General features: G+C 49.4%; 1 protein-coding gene across 4 annotated transcripts in view; it reads right to left on the minus strand.

Annotated features, from left to right (window-relative positions):
* Window positions 1–356: 356 nt before the first annotated feature.
* Window positions 357–20,884, minus strand: part of NMT1 (N-myristoyltransferase 1) — a 45,961-nt gene continuing 25,433 nt past the window's right edge. For all 4 annotated transcript variants that reach the window (XM_075581367.1, XM_075581366.1, XM_075581369.1 and 1 more), the window contains exons 6-12: window positions 17,705–17,821; window positions 17,307–17,481; window positions 6,142–6,246; window positions 4,151–4,321; window positions 3,115–3,282; window positions 2,200–2,337; window positions 357–783 (exon numbers count right to left, since the gene is read on the minus strand). In XM_075581367.1, coding sequence (XP_075437482.1) covers window positions 763–783; window positions 2,200–2,337; window positions 3,115–3,282; window positions 4,151–4,321; window positions 6,142–6,246; window positions 17,307–17,481; window positions 17,705–17,821 — 895 coding nt within the window. In that variant the 3' untranslated portion in view covers window positions 357–762. The remainder of the gene's footprint in view (window positions 784–2,199; window positions 2,338–3,114; window positions 3,283–4,150; window positions 4,322–6,141; window positions 6,247–17,306; window positions 17,482–17,704; window positions 17,822–20,884) is intronic.

Raw genomic sequence — 20,884 nt, forward strand, 5'->3', positions numbered from 1 at the left:
GACCCCTTAACCATGTCACTGCCATTAGTACACTTTGCCCCTAGGAGAGACTGACCCCTTAACCATGTCACTGCCATTAGTACACTTTGCCCCTAGGAGAGACTCACCCCTTAACCATGTCACTGCCATTAGTACACTTTGCCCCTAGGAGGGACTGACCCCTTAACCATGTCACTGCCATTAGTACACTTTGCCCCTAGGAGAGACTGACCCCTTAACCCTGTCACTACCATTAGTACACTTTGCCCCTAGGAGAGACTGACCCCGTAACCCTGTCACTGCCATTACTACACTGGCTCTTTTAAAAACCACACAATGCCGGGTAAATACAATTGATCCCGTTATAAAAAGGTCACTTTGTTGGATTTTGGAAGAGGCGTTTAATCCGGTTAAAAGCAGGTGACACAGCTGGTGCAGACGCGTCCATATATATATAATATATACTTTAATAATTCACCCATTCGCTCCGTTAATATTCCGATGGCGGCGGGAGCAGGAGAACGCAGCCTCAAATTCACAGCAGGGGGGGGGGGGGAGAGAAAGGAGCGACACCCCCCTCTCCCCAAACCCCCCCCCCCAAAAAAACTCCTAAAGTCAAACCCGGTTGGGGCGACGGGAGCAGAGTCCGGCCCCCAGCGTACAATCAGCAGGATATCTGGAGTCCGACCCCGTAAAAACCGGCTCCGGAAAAAGCCCGTCTCCTCTCTCTGCGTGGCTCCGTGGCCTTGTCGTCGTCGTCGTCCCCCTCCCCCCCCGGCGGGGCTACTGTAGAACCAGGCCCACCTGCGGGGGGATCCCAAAGGGAAGACCATGTTAGAACAGGAAAGAAGAGACACCCGCTGCCACCTCTGATGGGCGGCTTTCCGCAGATCCACCACTCTTTCCGTGACATACTTCCTCGCCGCTTTCCGGGGGTAGGGGGGGGTGGGGAGAGCCAGACTCACGAGAGCCAGACAGAGAGAGAGACAGCAGTTTCTCTCATGTCCCCCCCGTCCCCTCACGCCGTGCTCAGAACACGCAGGCGCGGGGTAACTAGAAGGCGCCGGGCGTTAGCGGTCACTTATATGGGACGTTCCGACACTTCAGGACCGCGGGGAGGAAGAGACGCGGGGAAGGGGCGCTACGGTGGGAGATTATTGGGGGAGGGGGGAGATTTGGGAGGGGGGGGGGGGAGATTTGGGAGGGGGGGGGGGGGAAGAGAGATTTGGGAGGGGGGGGAGGGAAGAGAGATTTGGGAGGGGGGGGAGGGAAGAGAGATTTGGGAGGGGGGGAGGGAAGAGAGATTTGGGAGGGAGGGGGAGGGAAGAGATTTGGGAGGGGGGGGAGGGAAGAGAGATTTGGGAGGGGGGGGAGGGAAGAGAGATTTGGGAGGGGGGGAGGGAAGAGAGATTTGGGAGGGGGGGGAGGGAAGAGAGATTTGGGAGGGGGGGAGGGAAGAGAGATTTGGGAGGGGGGGGAGGGAAGAGAGATTTGGGAGGGGGGGGGAGGGAAGAGAGATTTTGGGGGGGAGGGATGAGAGATTTGGGAGGGGGGGGAGGGAAGAGAGATTTGGGAGGGGGGGGGGAAGGGAAGAGAGATTTGGGAGGGGGGGGAGGGAAGAGAGATTTGGGAGGGGGGGGAAGGGAAGAGAGATTTGGGAGGGGGGGGAAGGGAAGAGAGATTTGGGAGGGGAGGGGGAGGGAAGAGAGATTTGGGAGGGAAGAGAGATTTGGGAGGGAAGAGAGATTTGGGAGGGAAGAGAGATTTGGGAGGGGGGGGGAAGGGAAGAGATTTGGGAGGGGAGGGGAAGGGAAGATAGATTTGGGAGGGGGGGAGGGAAGACAGATTTGGGAGGGGGGGAGGGAAGAGAGATTTGGGAGGGGGGAGGGAGATTTGGGAGGGGGGAGGGAGATTTGGGAGGGGGGAGGGAGATTTGGGAGGGGGGGAGGGAGATTTGGGAGGGGGGAGGGAGATTTGGGAGGGGGGAGGGAGATTTGGGAGGGGGGGAGGGAGATTTGGGAGGGGGGGAGGGAGATTTGGGAGGGGGGGAGGGAGATTTGGGAGGGGGGGAGGGAGATTTGGGAGGGGGGGAGGGAGATTTGGGAGGGGGGAGGGAGATTTGGGAGGGGGGTAGGGAGATTTGGGAGGGAGGGAGATTTGGGAGGGGGGGAGGGAGATTTGGGAGGGGGGAGGGGGGCGAGGGAGATTTGGGAGGGTTACCTTCTCGGGGCCCATGCTGGGACACTTCCAGTTGTACAGGTAATACTGCAGGTTCCCGTCGCCGATCCCAAACTTCAACTTCTCCAGGAAGGTTCTGTTCTCCATCAGGTCCAGAGCGTTGAACACGTCGAAACCTTTCTGCACAGGGAACACGTGAAGAAGAGACCCGTGAGGTTTGGGAATCTCTGCACACGTGAAGAAGAGACCTGTGAGGTTTGGGAAAGCTCTGCACATGTGAAGAAGAGACCTGTGAGGTTTGGGAAGCTCTGCACACGTGAAGAAGAGACCTGTGAGGTTTGGGAAGCTCTGCGCACGTGAAGAAGAGACCTGTGAGGTTTGGGAAAGCTCTGCACATGTGAAGAAGAGACCTGTGAGGTTTGGGAAAGCTCTGCACATGTGAAGAAGAGACCTGTGAGGTTTGGAAATCTCTGTACATGTGAAGAAGAGACCTGTGAGGTTTGGGAAAGCTCTGTACACGTGAAGAAGAGACCGTGAGGTTTGGGAATCTCTGTACGTGTGAAGAAGAGACCTGTGAGGCTTGGGAAAGCTCTGTACACGAAGAAGAGACCTGTGGGGTTTGGAAAGCTCTGTACATGTGAAGAAGAGACCTGTGAGGTTTGGGAAAGCTCTGTACACGTGAAAAAGAAACCTGTGAGGTTTGGGAAAGCTCTGCGCACGTGAAGAGACCTGTGAGGTTTGGGAAAGCTCTGTACACATGAAGAAGAGACCTGTGAGGTTTGGGAAAGCTCTGTACACGTGAAGAAGAAACCTGTGAGGTTTGGGAAAGCTCTGTACATGTGAAGAAGAGACCTGTGAGGTTTGGGAAAGCTCTGTACACGTGAAGAAGAGGCCTGTGAGGCTTGGGAAAGCTCTGTACATGTGAAGAAGAGACCTGTGAGGCTTGGGAAAGCTCACCGATTTAGCCAGTATAAGGGCGTCATTCATGAGATCCACCAGCGGGGTCTTGGTGTGCACGTTGTAGAATGAGTACGCCGCCTTCAGGGTCTTGTGAGTGGGATGATTCATGATGGTGGACGGCAGTGTGTAGAAACTTATGAAGTCCGTGATCGAGCCGTCTGCGGTCTGCGGAGAGAGAGGGGGGAGGGGGGGAGACACAGCTCTGGCAAACATACGGAAACATCTGGGGGCCACGTGTATGTGAAGTTGACACCAGTCATGCCACCACCCACCACGGGGGAGCCAACGCGCGCCACCGTCCCACCCACCTCATCACGGGGGAGCCAACGCGCACCACCGCCCACCCGCCTCATCACGGGAGAGCCAATGCGATCCACCAACCACCCACCTCATCACGGGGGAAGCCAACGCACACCACCTCATCACAGGTGGACCAACGCGCACCACCGCCCACCTCATCCCGGGAGAGCCAACGCGAGCCACCGACCACCCGCCTCATCACGGGGCAGCCAACGCGCACCACCGCCCACCCACCTCATCACGGGGGAGCCAACGCACACCACCGTCCCACCCACCTCATCACGGGGGAGCCAACGCGCACCACCGCCCACCCACCTCATCACGGGGGAGCCAACGCGCACCACCGCCCACCCACCTCATCACGGGGGAGCCAACGCGCACCACCGCCCACCCACCTCATCACGGGGGAGCCAACGCGCACCACCGCCCACCCACCTCATCACGGGGGAGCCAACGCGCACCACCGCCCACCCACCTCATCACGGGGGAGCCAACGCGCACCACCACCCAACTATTTACAGGGGAGCCAATGCGCACCATCGTCGCCCTCAACAAGGGCGTGCCAACGCCCACCCCCCTCATCACAGGGGAGCCAACACGGTCCATCGCGGAGGGAGACTACCGCTTCCCAGACAACCCCTGACACCTTCCACCGGCCTCAGAAACGGAGTAGAAAGTCCGTGACGCCCCGGGGGGAAGCCGAGCCCGAGAAGAAGGTGCTGGTCTTCGTTACCTCCACCACGAACGTGTCGATGATGCTCTCCTGGGGGAGCAGCCAGTGCCGCACCTCGTCCACGCTCATCACGGGAGCCAGGTGAAACTGGGACAGGTACTCTGCCAGCAACCGGTGCACGGCGGGGAGGTGACGGGTCTCCATGGGCCGCAGGCCGGAAGCTTTCGGGGCCTGAGAGGGGAGGGAGAACAAGAGGGTTACACGCCGGCATCTGCTGCTTCTCTCTCAGCCTGTGCTACGTGGGACTGACCCTTTAACCCATTAAACACGTCCCTGTCATTGGGTCACTTTGCCCCTACGTGGGACTGACCCTTTAACCCATTAAACACGTCCCTGTCATTAGGTCACTTTGCCCCTACGTGGGACTGACCCTTTAACCCATTAAACACGCCCCTGTCATTAGGTCACTTTGCCCCTACGTGGGACTGACCCTTTAACCCATTAAACACGTCCCTGTCATTGGGTCACTTTGCCCTACGTGGGACTGACCCTTTAACCCATTAAACACGTCCCTGTCATTAGGTCACTTTGCCCCTACGTGGGACTGACCCTTTAACCCATTAAACACGTCCCTGTCATTAGGTCACTTTGCCCTTACGTGGGACTGACCCTTTAACCCATTAAACACGTCCCTGTCATTAGGTCACTTTGCCCCTACGTGGGACGGACCCTTTAACCCATTAAACACGCCCCTGTCATTGGGTCACTTTGCCCCTACGTGGGACTGTCCCTTTAACCCATTAAACACGTCCCTGTCATTGGGTCACTTTGTCCCTACGTGGGACTGTCCCTTTAACCTATTAAACACATCTCTGTCATTAGGTCACTTTGCCCCTACGTGGGACTGTCCCTTTAACCCATTAAACACGTCCCTGTCATTAGGTCACTTTGCCCCTACGTGGGACTGTCCCTTTAACCCATTAAACACGTCCCTGTCATTAGGTCACTTTGCCCCTACGTGGGACTGACCCTTTAACCCATTAAATACATCCCTGTCATTAGGTCACTTTGCCCCTACGTGGGACTGACCCTTTAACCCATTAAACACGTCCCTGTCATTAGGTCACTTTGCCCCTACGTGGGACGGACCCTTTAACCCATTAAACACGCCCCTGTCATTGGGTCACTTTGCCCCTACGTGGGACTGTCCCTTTAACCCATTAAACACGTCCCTGTCATTGGGTCACTTTGTCCCTACGTGGGACTGCCCCTTTAACCCATTAAACACGTCCCTGTCATTAGGTCACTTTGCCCCTACGTGGGACTGACCCTTTAACCCATTAAACACGTCCCTGTCATTAGGTCACTTTGCCCCTACGTGGGACTGTCCCTTTAACCCATTAAACACGTCCCTGTCATTAGGTCACTTTGCCCCTACGTGGGACTGTCCCTTTAACCCATTAAACACGTCCCTGTCATTGGGTCACTTTGCCCCTACGTGGAACTGTCCCTTTAACCCATTAAACACGTCCCTGTCATTAGGTCACTTTGCCCCTACGTGGGACTGACCCTTTAACCCATTAAACACGTCCCTGTCATTAGGTCACTTTGCCCCTACGTGGGGCTGTCCCTTTAACCCATTAAACACGCCCCTGTCATTAGGTCACTTTGCCCCTACGTGGGACTGACCCATTAACCTATTAAACACGTCCCTGTCATTAGGTCACTTTGCTCCTACGTGGGACTGTCCCTTTAACCCATTAAACACGTCCCTGTCATTAGGTCACTTTGCCCCTACGTGGGACTGACCCTTTAACCCATTAAACACGTCCCTGTCATTAGGTCACTTTGCCCCTACGTGGGGCTGTCCCTTTAACCCATTAAACACGCCCCTGTCATTAGGTCACTTTGCCCCTACGTGGGACTGACCCATTAACCTATTAAACACGTCCCTGTCATTAGGTCACTTTGCTCCTACGTGAGACTGACCCTTTAACCACGTCCCTGTTACTACGTCATGCTGCGGCCATCCCCTGCCCCCCCCCGCTCACCTCCGGAAGCCGGTACAGTTTCATAGTGCGCTGCATCGTCATGTTCCGACTCAGGTGGGAAAACTTGACCTCTATCAACTTGCGGGGGTTCAGTGACCGGTGCCAGTACCTGCGGGGACGAGCCGGGCGTCACGGGAGGGGCGTAGTGCCAAGCCTGGCCCCGGTTACTAAACGGCGCTCGGCCTTAAAGCTGTACATTTATTTTTGTTTTTTTTAAAGATGGCGTCTCCCCCACGTGTATCCCTGCTCACAGATTTATTTAAACCGTTTGAGTCTTGGAAAGAGTATTAAGCAGCCTGGTTAATTTCGGGCGCCTTAATTAATGACCTAATTAGCCTTTTAACGTCCGGAGCCACAAAGCGCCATTAAATCAGGACGCGAAATGGGACATTAATATCAACGCCCGTTCTGCATCTCATTAGCACAGGGTCACCGTCACGTTGTAGGATATTGTTGTGTTATCTTCCAATAAATATGTCTTAGTGTTACCTCCATCCAGACCCTATAACTCCCAATTACTCCCAATAACGTGACGGTAAGTGTGTCTTAGTGTTACTCCCATCCAGGCCCTATAACTCCCAATAACGTGACGGTAAGTATGTCTTAGTGTTACTCCCATCCACACCCTATAACTCCCAATAACGTGACGGTAAGTATGTCTTAGTGTTACTCCCATCCAGGCCCTATAACTCCCAATAACGTGATGGTAAGTATGTCTTAGTGTTACTCCCATCCAGTCCCTATAACTCCCAATAACGTGACGGTAAGTATGTCTTAGTGTTACTCCCATCCAGTCCCTATAACTCCCAATAACGTGACGGTAAGTGTGTCTTAGTGTTACTCCCATCCAGACCCTATAACTCCCAATAACGTGACGGTAAGTGTGTCTTAGTGTTACTCCCATCCAGACCCTATAACTCCCAATAACGTGACGGTAAGTGTGTCTTAGTGTTACTCCCATCCAGACCCTATAACTCCCAATAACGTGACGGTAAGTGTGTCTTAGTGTTACTCCCATCCAGACCCTATAACTCCCAATAACGTGACGGTAAGTGTGTCTTACTGTTACTCCCATCCAGACCCTATAACTCCCAATAACGTGACGGTAAGTGTGTCTTAGTGTTACTCCCATCCAGTCCCTATAACTCCCAATAACGTGACGGTAAGTATGTCTTAGTGTTACTCCCATCCAGTCCCTATAACTCCCAATAACGTGACGGTAAGAGTGTCTTAGTGTTACTCCCATCCAGTCCCTATAACTCCCAATAACGTGACGGTAAGTATGTCTTAGTGTTACTCCCATCCAGACCCAATAACTCCCAATAACGTAACGGTAAGTGTGTCTTAGTGTTACTTCCATCCAGGCCCTATAACTCCCAATAACGTGACGGTAAGTATGTCTTAGTGTTACTCCCATCCAGTCCCTATAACTCCCAATAACGTGACGGTAAGTATGTCTTAGTGTTACTCCCATCCAGTCCCTATAACTCCCAATAACGTGACGGTAAGTGTGCCTTAGTGTTACTCCCATCCAGTCCCTATAACTCCCAATAACGTGACGGTAAGTATGTCTTAGTGTTACTCCCATCCAGTCCCTATAACTCCCAATAACGTGACGGTAAGTATGTCTTAGTGTTACTCCCATCCAGTCCCTATAACTCCCAATAACGTGACGGTAAGTATGTCTTAGTGTTACTCCCATCCAGACCCTATAACTCCCAATAACGTGACGGTAAGTATGTCTTAGTGTTACTCCCATCCAGTCCCTATAACTCCCAATAACGTGACGGTAATTATGTCTTAGTGTTACTCCCATCCAGTCCCTATAACTCCCAATAACGTGACGGTAAGTGTGTCTTAGTGTTACTCCCATCCAGTCCCTATAACTCCCAATAACGTGACGGTAAGTATGTCTTAGTGTTACTCCCATCCAGTCCCTATAACTCCCAATAACGTGACGGTAAGTATGTCTTAGTGTTACTCCCATCCAGACCCTATAACTCCCAATAACGTGACGGTAAGTATGTCTTAGTGTTACTCCCATCCAGTCCCTATAACTCCCAATAACGTGACGGTAAGTATGTCTTAGTGTTACTCCCATCCAGGCCCTATAACTCCCAATAACGTGACGGTAAGTATGTCTTAGTGTTACTCCCATCCAGGCCCTATAACTCCCAATAACGTGACGGTAAGTATGTCTTAGTGTTACTCCCATCCAGTCCCTATAACTCCCAATAACGTGACGGTAATTATGTCTTAGTGTTACTCCCATCCAGACCCTATAACTGCCAATAACGTGACGGTAAGTATGTCTTGGTGTTACTCCCATCCAGTCCCTATAACTCCCAATAACATGACGGTAAGTGTGTCTTACTGTTACTCCCATCCACACCCTATAACTCCCAATAACGTGACAGTAAGTATGTCTTAGTGTTACTCCCATCCAGACCCTATAACTCCCAATAACGTGACGGTAAGTATGTCTTAGTGTTACTCCCATCCAGTCCCTATAACTCCCTATAACGTGACGGTAAGTATGTCTTAGTGTTACTCCCATCCAGTCCCTATAACTCCCAATAACGTGACGGTAAGTATGTCTTAGTGTTACTCCCATCCAGTCCCTATAACTCCCAATAACGTGACGGTAAGTATGTCTTAGTGTTACTCCCATCCAGTCCCTATAACTCCCAATAACGTGACGGTAAGTGTGTCTTAGTGTTACTCCCATCCAGTCCCTATAACTCCCAATAACGTGACGGTAAGTATGTCTTAGTGTTACTCCCACCCAGGCCCTATAACTCCCAATAACGTGACGGTAAGTATGTCTTAGTGTTACTCCCACCCAGGCCCTATAACTCCCAATAACGTGACGGTAAGTGTGTCTTAGTGTTACTCCCATCCAGTCCCTATAACTCCCAATAACGTGACGGTAAGTATGTCTTAGTGTTACTCCCATCCAGTCCCTATAACTCCCAATAACGTGACGGTAAGTATGTCTTAGTGTTACTCCCATCCAGTCCCTATAACTCCCAATAACGTGACGGCGAGTATGTCTTAGTGTTACTCCCACCCAGGCCCTATAACTCCCAATAACGTGACGGTAAGTGTGTCTTAGTGTTACTCCCATCCAGTCCCTATAACTCCCAATAATGTGACGGTAAGTATGTCTTAGTGTTACTCCCATCCAGGCCCTATAACTCCCAATAACGTGACGGTAAGTGTGTCTTAGTGTTACTCCCATCCAGACCCTATAACTCCCAATAACGTGACGGTAAGTATGTCTTAGTGTTACTCCCATCCAGGCCCTATAACTCCCAATAACGTGACAGTAAGTATGTCTTAGTGTTACTCCCATCCAGGCCCTATAACTCCCAATAACGTGACGGTAAGTATGTCTTAGTGTTACTCCCATCCAGGCCCTATAACTCCCAATAACGTGACGGTAATTATGTCTTAGTGTTACTCCCATCCAGACCCTATAACTCCCAATAACGTGACGGTAAGTATGTCTTAGTGTTACTCCCACCCAGTCCCTATAACTCCCAATAACGTGACGGTGAGTGTGTCTTACTGTTACTCCCATCCACACCCTATAACTCCCAATAACGTGACAGTAAGTATGTCTTAGTGTTACTCCCATCCAGACCCTATAACTCCCAATAACGTGACGGTAAGTATGTCTTAGTGTTACTCCCATCCAGTCCCTATAACTCCCTATAACGTGACGGTAAGTATGTCTTAGTGTTACTGCCATCCAGTCCCTATAACTCCCAATAACGTGACGGTAAGTATGTCTTAGTGTTACTCCCATCCAGTCCCTATAACTCCCAATAACGTGACGGTAAGTATGTCTTAGTGTTACTCCCATCCAGTCCCTATAACTCCCAATAACGTGACGGTGAGTATGTCTTAGTGTTACTCCCACCCAGGCCCTATAACTCCCAATAACGTGACGGTAAGTGTGTCTTAGTGTTACTCCCATCCAGTCCCTATAACTCCCAATAACGTGACGGTAAGTATGTCTTAGTGTTACTCCCATCCAGGCCCTATAACTCCCAATAACGTGACGGTAAGTATGTCTTAGTGTTACTCCCATCCAGACCCTATAACTCCCAATAAAGTGACGGTAAGTATGTCTTAGTGTTACTCCCATCCAGTCCCTATAACTCCCAATAACGTGACGGTAAGTATGTCTTAGTGTTACTCCCATCCAGGCCCTATAACTCCCAATAACGTGACGGTAAGTATGTCTTAGTGTTACTCCCATCCAGGCCCTATAACTCCCAATAACGTGACGGTAAGTATGTCTTAGTGTTACTCCCATCCAGTCCCTATAACTCCCAATAACGTGACGGTAATTATGTCTTAGTGTTACTCCCATCCAGACCCTATAACTCCCAATAACGTGACGGTAAGTATGTCTTAGTGTTACTCCCACCCAGTCCCTATAACTCCCAATAACGTGACGGTGAGTGTGTCTTACTGTTACTCCCATCCACACCCTATAACTCCCAATAACGTGACAGTAAGTATGTCTTAGTGTTACTCCCACCCAGGCCCTATAACTCCCAATAACGTGACAGTAAGTATGTCTTAGTGTTACTCCCACCCAGGCCCTATAACTCCCAATAACGTGACGGTAAGTATGTCTTAGTGTTACTCCCATCCAGACCCTATAACTCCCAATAACGTGACGGTAAGTATGTCTTAGTGTTACTCCCATCCAGTCCCTATAACTCCCTATAACGTGACGGTAAGTATGTCTTAGTGTTACTCCCATCCAGTCCCTATAACTCCCAATAACGTGACGGTAAGTATGTCTTAGTGTTACTCCCATCCAGTCCCTATAACTCCCAATAACGTGACGGTAAGTATGTCTTAGTGTTACTCCCACCCAGTCCCTATAACTCCCAATAACGTGACGGTGAGTGTGTCTTACTGTTACTCCCATCCACACCCTATAACTCCCAATAACGTGACAGTAAGTATGTCTTAGTGTTACTCCCATCCAGACCCTATAACTCCCAATAACGTGACGGTAAGTATGTCTTAGTGTTACTCCCATCCAGTCCCTATAACTCCCTATAACGTGACGGTAAGTATGTCTTAGTGTTACTGCCATCCAGTCCCTATAACTCCCAATAACGTGACGGTAAGTATGTCTTAGTGTTACTCCCATCCAGTCCCTATAACTCCCAATAACGTGACGGTAAGTATGTCTTAGTGTTACTCCCATCCAGTCCCTATAACTCCCAATAACGTGACGGTGAGTATGTCTTAGTGTTACTCCCACCCAGGCCCTATAACTCCCAATAACGTGACGGTAAGTGTGTCTTAGTGTTACTCCCATCCAGTCCCTATAACTCCCAATAACGTGACGGTAAGTATGTCTTAGTGTTACTCCCATCCAGGCCCTATAACTCCCAATAACGTGACGGTAAGTATGTCTTAGTGTTACTCCCATCCAGACCCTATAACTCCCAATAAAGTGACGGTAAGTATGTCTTAGTGTTACTCCCATCCAGTCCCTATAACTCCCAATAACGTGACGGTAAGTATGTCTTAGTGTTACTCCCATCCAGGCCCTATAACTCCCAATAACGTGACGGTAAGTATGTCTTAGTGTTACTCCCATCCAGGCCCTTTAACTCCCAATAACGTGACGGTAAGTATGTCTTAGTGTTACTCCCATCCAGTCCCTATAACTCCCAATAACGTGACGGTAATTATGTCTTAGTGTTACTCCCATCCAGACCCTATAACTCCCAATAACGTGACGGTAAGTATGTCTTAGTGTTACTCCCACCCAGTCCCTATAACTCCCAATAACGTGACGGTGAGTGTGTCTTACTGTTACTCCCATCCACACCCTATAACTCCCAATAACGTGACAGTAAGTATGTCTTAGTGTTACTCCCACCCAGGCCCTATAACTCCCAATAACGTGACAGTAAGTATGTCTTAGTGTTACTCCCACCCAGGCCCTATAACTCCCAATAACGTGACGGTAAGTATGTCTTAGTGTTACTCCCATCCAGACCCTATAACTCCCAATAACGTGACGGTAAGTATGTCTTAGTGTTACTCCCATCCAGTCCCTATAACTCCCTATAACGTGACGGTAAGTATGTCTTAGTGTTACTCCCATCCAGTCCCTATAACTCCCAATAACGTGACGGTAAGTATGTCTTAGTGTTACTCCCATCCAGTCCCTATAACTCCCAATAACGTGACGGTAAGTATGTCTTAGTGTTACTCCCATCCAGTCCCTATAACTCCCAATAACGTGACGGTAATTATGTCTTAGTGTTACTCCCATCCAGTCCCTATAACTCCCAATAACGTGACGGTAAGTGTGTCTTAGTGTTACTCCCATCCAGTCCCTATAACTCCCAATAACGTGACGGTAAGTATGTCTTAGTGTTACTCCCATCCAGTCCCTATAACTCCCAATAACGTGACGGTAAGTATGTCTTAGTGTTACTCCCATCCAGACCCTATAACTCCCAATAACGTGACGGTAAGTATGTCTTAGTGTTACTCCCATCCAGTCCCTATAACTCCCAATAACGTGACGGTAAGTATGTCTTAGTGTTACTCCCATCCAGGCCCTATAACTCCCAATAACGTGACGGTAAGTATGTCTTAGTGTTACTCCCATCCAGTCCCTATAACTCCCAATAACGTGACGGTAAGTATGTCTTAGTGTTACTCCCATCCAGTCCCTATAACTCCCAATAACGTGACGGTAATTATGTCTTAGTGTTACTCCCATCCAGACCCTATAACTCCCAATAACGTGACGGTAAGTATGTCTTAGTGTTACTCCCACCCAGTCCCTATAACTCCCAATAACGTGACGGTGAGTGTGTCTTACTGTTACTCCCATCCACACCCTATAACTCCCAATAACGTGACAGTAAGTATGTCTTAGTGTTACTCCCATCCAGACCCTATAACTCCCAATAACGTGACGGTAAGTATGTCTTAGTGTTACTCCCATCCAGTCCCTATAACTCCCTATAACGTGACGGTAAGTATGTCTTAGTGTTACTCCCATCCAGTCCCTATAACTCCCAATAACGTGACGGTAAGTATGTCTTAGTGTTACTCCCATCCAGTCCCTATAACTCCCAATAACGTGACGGTAAGTATGTCTTAGTGTTACTCCCATCCAGTCCCTATAACTCCCAATAACGTGACGGTAAGTGTGTCTTAGTGTTACTCCCATCCAGTCCCTATAACTCCCAATAACGTGACGGTAAGTATGTCTTAGTGTTACTCCCACCCAGGCCCTATAACTCCCAATAACGTGACGGTAAGTATGTCTTAGTGTTACTCCCACCCAGGCCCTATAACTCCCAATAACGTGACGGTAAGTGTGTCTTAGTGTTACTCCCATCCAGTCCCTATAACTCCCAATAACGTGACGGTAAGTATGTCTTAGTGTTACTCCCATCCAGTCCCTATAACTCCCAATAACGTGACGGTAAGTATGTCTTAGTGTTACTCCCATCCAGTCCCTATAACTCCCAATAACGTGACGGCGAGTATGTCTTAGTGTTACTCCCACCCAGGCCCTATAACTCCCAATAACGTGACGGTAAGTGTGTCTTAGTGTTACTCCCATCCAGTCCCTATAACTCCCAATAATGTGACGGTAAGTATGTCTTAGTGTTACTCCCATCCAGGCCCTATAACTCCCAATAACGTGACGGTAAGTGTGTCTTAGTGTTACTCCCATCCAGACCCTATAACTCCCAATAACGTGACGGTAAGTATGTCTTAGTGTTACTCCCATCCAGGCCCTATAACTCCCAATAACGTGACAGTAAGTATGTCTTAGTGTTACTCCCATCCAGGCCCTATAACTCCCAATAACGTGACGGTAAGTATGTCTTAGTGTTACTCCCATCCAGGCCCTATAACTCCCAATAACGTGACGGTAATTATGTCTTAGTGTTACTCCCATCCAGACCCTATAACTCCCAATAACGTGACGGTAAGTATGTCTTAGTGTTACTCCCACCCAGTCCCTATAACTCCCAATAACGTGACGGTGAGTGTGTCTTACTGTTACTCCCATCCACACCCTATAACTCCCAATAACGTGACAGTAAGTATGTCTTAGTGTTACTCCCATCCAGACCCTATAACTCCCAATAACGTGACGGTAAGTATGTCTTAGTGTTACTCCCATCCAGTCCCTATAACTCCCTATAACGTGACGGTAAGTATGTCTTAGTGTTACTGCCATCCAGTCCCTATAACTCCCAATAACGTGACGGTAAGTATGTCTTAGTGTTACTCCCATCCAGTCCCTATAACTCCCAATAACGTGACGGTAAGTATGTCTTAGTGTTACTCCCATCCAGTCCCTATAACTCCCAATAACGTGACGGTGAGTATGTCTTAGTGTTACTCCCACCCAGGCCCTATAACTCCCAATAACGTGACGGTAAGTGTGTCTTAGTGTTACTCCCATCCAGTCCCTATAACTCCCAATAACGTGACGGTAAGTATGTCTTAGTGTTACTCCCATCCAGGCCCTATAACTCCCAATAACGTGACGGTAAGTATGTCTTAGTGTTACTCCCATCCAGACCCTATAACTCCCAATAAAGTGACGGTAAGTATGTCTTAGTGTTACTCCCATCCAGTCCCTATAACTCCCAATAACGTGACGGTAAGTATGTCTTAGTGTTACTCCCATCCAGGCCCTATAACTCCCAATAACGTGACGGTAAGTATGTCTTAGTGTTACTCCCATCCAGGCCCTATAACTCCCAATAACGTGACGGTAAGTATGTCTTAGTGTTACTCCCATCCAGTCCCTATAACTCCCAATAACGTGACGGTAATTATGTCTTAGTGTTACTCCCATCCAGACCCTATAACTCCCAATAACGTGACGGTAAGTATGTCTTAGTGTTACTCCCACCCAGTCCCTATAACTCCCAATAACGTGACGGTGAGTGTGTCTTACTGTTACTCCCATCCACACCCTATAACTCCCAATAACGTGACAGTAAGTATGTCTTAGTGTTACTCCCACCCAGGCCCTATAACTCCCAATAACGTGACAGTAAGTATGTCTTAGTGTTACTCCCACCCAGGCCCTATAACTCCCAATAACGTGACGGTAAGTATGTCTTAGTGTTACTCCCATCCAGACCCTATAACTCCCAATAACGTGACGGTAAGTATGTCTTAGTGTTACTCCCATCCAGTCCCTATAACTCCCTATAACGTGACGGTAAGTATGTCTTAGTGTTACTCCCATCCAGTCCCTATAACTCCCAATAACGTGACGGTAAGTATGTCTTAGTGTTACTCCCATCCAGTCCCTATAACTCCCAATAACGTGACGGTAAGTATGTCTTAGTGTTACTCCCATCCAGTCCCTATAACTCCCAATAACGTGACGGTGAGTATGTCTTAGTGTTACTCCCACCCAGGCCCTATAACTCCCAATAACGTGACGGTAAGTGTGTCTTAGTGTTACTCCCATCCAGTCCCTATAACTCCCAATAACGTGACGGTAAGTATGTCTTAGTGTTACTCCCATCCAGTCCCTATAACTCCCAATAACGTGACGGTGAGTATGTCTTAGTGTTACTCCCACCCAGGCCCTATAACTCCCAATAACGTGACGGTAAGTGTGTCTTAGTGTTACTCCCATCCAGTCCCTATAACTCCCAATAATGTGACGGTAAGTATGTCTTAGTGTTACTCCCATCCAGGCCCTATAACTCCCAATAACGTGACGGTAAGTGTGTCTTAGTGTTACTCCCATCCAGACCCTATAACTCCCAATAACGTGACAGTAAGTATGTCTTAGTGTTACTCCCATCCAGACCCTATAACTCCCAATAACGTGACGGTAAGTATGTCTTAGTGTTACTCCCATCCAGGCCCTATAACTCCCAATAACGTGACGGTAAGTATGTCTTAGTGTTACTCCCATCCAGGCCCTATAACTCCCAATAACGTGACGGTAAGTATGTCTTAGTGTTACTCCCATCCAGACCCTATAACTCCCAATAACGTGACGGTAAGTATGTCTTAGTGTTACTCCCACCCAGTCCCTATAACTCCCAATAACGTGACGGTGAGTGTGTCTTACTGTTACTCCCATCCAGACCCTATAACTCCCAATAACGTGACAGTAAGTATGTCTTAGTGTTACTCCCATCCAGACCCTATAACTCCCAATAACGTGACGGTAAGTATGTCTTAGTGTTACTCCCATCCAGTCCCTATAACTCCCTATAACGTGACGGTAAGTATGTCTTAGTGTTACTCCCATCCAGTCCCTATAACTCCCAATAACGTGACGGTAAGTATGTCTTAGTGTTACTCCCCTCCAGTCCCTATAACTCCCAATAACGTGACGGTAAGTATGTCTTAGTGTTACTCCCATCCAGTCCCTATAACTCCCAATAACGTGACGGTGAGTATGTCTTAGTGTTACTCCCACCCAGGCCCTATAACTCCCAATAACGTGACGGTAAGTGTGTCTTAGTGTTACTCCCATCCAGTCCCTATAACTCCCAATAACGTGACGGTAAGTATGTCTTAGTGTTACTCCCATCCAGGCCCTATAACTCCCAATAACGTGACGGTAAGTATGTCTTAGTGTTACTCCCATCCAGGCCCTATAACTCCCAATAACGTGACGGTAAGTATGTCTTAGTGTTACTCCCATCCAGTCCCTGTAACTCCCAATAACGTGACGGTAAGTATGTCTTAGTGTTACTCCCACCCAGTCCCTATAACTCCCAATAACGTGACGGTGAGTGTGTCTTACTGTTACTCCCATCCACACCCTATAACTCCCAATAACGTGACAGTAAGTATGTCTTAGTGTTACTCCCATCCAGGCCCTATAACTCCCAATAACGTGACAGTAAGTGTGTCTTAGTGTCCCTAAGACGGCGTCACTGACGAGACCCTTTGTAGCCCCAATGGAAACCAGCTCCGCGCTTCCTGCTAAAGTGGAGCACGCGAGAATGAAAACCGGACGAGCTGCCGTGTGGACACTCTACTGCAGGCTTTGGGGCCTGTTCAAAAAAAAAAAAAAAAAACCCCATTACATGCGGATCCATGTTGGCGTCACATGAGGGCTGCCATCTTTAACCGGCCCACTCGTACTAAGGAGGAAGGTACCTGCAGGTTCCCACGGGTTTGGGCAGCACCACGCCCGCTGTGTACACGGCCTGGAAGATCCCCTCCATGTGAACCCGACGGGTGATCTCCCGGATCAGCACCGGGGCGACCCGCTTCGAGCGAAGCTTCTTGTGGACGCAGAGGAAGTTAATCTCCACCATCTTCTTTGCTCTGATTGGGCGAGAGGGGGGCGACGAGATCAGCCAATGAGGGATCCGGGAGACCCCCGCGTGTGTATAAATGGGTAGTGTGCATGAGTGGGAGGATGAGGAGGGGGAAGGGTCCCCACGTGTGTATAGATGGGTAGTGTGTATGAGAGATGGGTGGGAAGGCGGGTGAGGCAGGGCCCCTGCGCGTGTATAGATGTGTAGCGAGTATGCCCCAAGTCACTCACGTGTCGTAGATATGAACGGTCGCCGGGATGGCGCTGATAAAACCCACCAACTTCTTGCTGGAGATAACCCTCACCCCGCAGTGCCACTGTGGCAGCCACCCGGGGGGCCGGAGAGCCCTGAGAGAGAGGGGGCGAGGCGGGTTATTATACAGAGAGAGGGGGAGATGCGAGTTATTATACAGAGAGGGCGGGGGAGACGCAGGTTATTACTGGTTTCAGTCCTACCTATCAGGAAGATCCCAACATGTGTCCATCTCAGGCTCTAACTCCAACCCCCTGGATATCACCTGTGGTGTCCCGCAAGGCTCTGTTCTGGGGCCCCTACTCTTCTCAGTGTTCACCAATGATCTTCCTACAGCTTGTAAGGAAGCCTCAATACACATGTATGCAGATGACACAATCCTATATGCACACAGCCATAGCCTCTCTGACCTTCAACACATACTTCAGTCTGACTTTGAGATTCAAGTACTGGAAAAACAAACTGTTTTTAAACACTGACAAGACTGTAACAATGGTATTTGGGACCAAGACTAAATTTGTAAAGCTTCCAGCGACTGAGCTCCTGATTAGAACCAACACTACCACCACCCTAACCCCTGTCACTAGTTTTAAATACCTGGGCTTATGGTTCGACTCCCACCTAACATTCGGGATGCACATTGATACCCTGACAACCAAGACCTATGCCAAACTAGGGGTACTTTACAGGAACAAATCCTCCCTAAGTCTCCTGGTCAGAAAGCGTATTGCACAGCAGATGTTAATGCCAATTATTGACTATGGAGACATAGTATATGGCTCGGCTCCTCAAACCCACCTTAGCAAACTTGACACCCTCTACAATTCAATTTGTCGTTTTGTTCTCCAATGCAACTACAACACACATCACTGCGAAATGCTCAAAGAACTAGATTGGTCGTCACTAGAGTCTAGGCGCAAAGTTCACCTTTACTGTCTCGCCTTCAAATACTTTCTGGGCATGCTACCCAGCTATCTGAACAAGCTCCTCACCCCTACCACATGCAGCACCTATCACCTGAGATCAGACTCCGAAAGACTGTTCATGGTCCCAAGGCTAAACAAAGTATCCGGACGTTCCTCCTTCTCTTACCGTGCACCCCAAAACTGGAACAACCTACCAGAGACTCTCACAGCCTTTCTTTCATAATTAAAGCTGTCTCACATTTTCATCTGGTCTGTAACTGTTTCATTTGACAATAATATATATTATCTGTAACTGTTTCATTTGACGATAATATATATTATCTGTAACTGTTACATACGCCTATAATATATATTATCCCTAACTGTGCATGCAATGTCTTCTATATAGTGTATAACCCGGCTCACTTAATGTAACTGTATTTGTAACCATGTATTTGTCATCATAACTGTGTCCAGGACACACGTGAAAACGAGAGGTAACTCTCACTGTATTACTTCCTGGTAACACATTATAAATAAATTATGCAGAGGAGAGGGGCAGACACAGGTAATTATGCAGAGGAGAGGGGGAGACACAGGTTATTATGCAGAGGAGAGGGGGAGACGCAGGTTATTATGCAGAGGAGAGGGGGAGACGCAGGTTATTATGCAGAGGAGAGGGGGAAGACGCAGGTTATTATGCAGAGGAGAAGGGGAAGACACAGGTTATTATGCAGAGGAGAGGGGGAAGACGCAGGTTATTATGCAGAGGAGAGGGGGAAGACGCAGGTTATTATGCAGAGGAGAGGGGGAGACGCAGGTTATTATGCAGAGGAGAGGGGGAGACACAGGTTATTATGCAGAGGAGAGGGGGAGACGCAGGTTATTATGCAGAGGAGAGGGGGAGACGCAGGTTATTATGCAGAGGAGAGAGGGAAGACGCAGGTTATTAAGCAGAGGAGAGGGGGAAGACGCAGGTTATTATGCAGAGGAGAGGGGGAGACACAGGTTATTATGCAGAGGAGAGGGGGAGACACAGGTTATTATGCAGAGGAGAGGGGGAGACGCAGGTTATTATGCAGAGGAGAGAGGGAAGACGCAGGTTATTAAGCAGAGGAGAGGGGGAAGACGCAGGTTATTATGCAGAGGAGAGGGGGAGACACAGGTTATTATGCAGAGGAGAGGGGGAGACACAGGTTATTATGCAGAGGAGAGGGGGAGACGCAGGTTATTATGCAGAGGAGAGAGGGAAGACGCAGGTTATTAAGCAGAGGAGAGGGGGAAGACGCAGGTTATTATGCAGAGGAGAGGGGGCGACGCAGGTTATTATGCAGAGGAGAGGGAGAGACGCAGGTTATTATGCATAGGAGAGGGGGGAGACGCAGGTTATTATGCAGAGGAGAGGGGGGAGACGCAGGTTATTATGCAGAGGAGAGGGGGAAGACGCAGGTTATTATGCAGAGGAGAGGGGGAAGACGCAGGTTATTATGCAGAGGAGAGGGGGAAGACGCAGGTTATTATGCAGAAGAGAGGGGGGAGACGCAGGTTATTATGCAGAGGAGAGGGGGAAGACGCAGGTTATTATGCAGAGGAGAGGGGGGAAGACGCAGGTTATAATGCAGAGGAGAGGGGGAAGACGCAGGTTATTATGCAGAGGAGAGGGGGAAGACGCAGGTTATTATGCAGAGGAGAGGGGGAAGACGCAGGTTATTATGCAGAGGAGAGGGGGGAGACGCAGTTTATTATGCAGAGGAGAGGGGGAAGACGCAGGTTATTATGCAGAGGAGAGGGGGAAGACGCAGGTTATTATGCAGAGGAGAGGGGGGAAGACGCAGGTTATTATGCAGAGGAGAGGGGGAAGACGCAGGTTATTATGCAGAGGAGAGGGGGGAGACGCAGGTTATTATGCAGAGGAGAGGGGGAAGACGCAGGTTATTATGCAGAGGAGAGGGGGAAGACGCAGGTTATTATGCAGAGGAGAGGGGGAGACGCAGGTTATTATGCAGAGGAGAGGGGGAAGACGCAGGTTATTATGCAGAGGAGAGGGGGAAGACGCAGGTTATTATGCAGAGGAGAGGGGGAAGACGCAGGTTATTATGCAGAGGAGAGGGGGAAGACGCAGGTTATTATGCAGAGGAGAGGGGGAAGACGCAGGTTATTATGCAGAGGAGAGGGGGAGACGCAGGTTATTATGCACAGGAGAGGGGGAAGACGCAGGTTATTATGCAGAGGAGAGGGGGGCGACGCAGGTTA

Source organism: Ascaphus truei, unplaced genomic scaffold (genome assembly GCF_040206685.1).
Source record: "Ascaphus truei isolate aAscTru1 unplaced genomic scaffold, aAscTru1.hap1 HAP1_SCAFFOLD_1273, whole genome shotgun sequence".
NCBI classification, from domain to species: domain Eukaryota; kingdom Metazoa; phylum Chordata; class Amphibia; order Anura; family Ascaphidae; genus Ascaphus; species Ascaphus truei.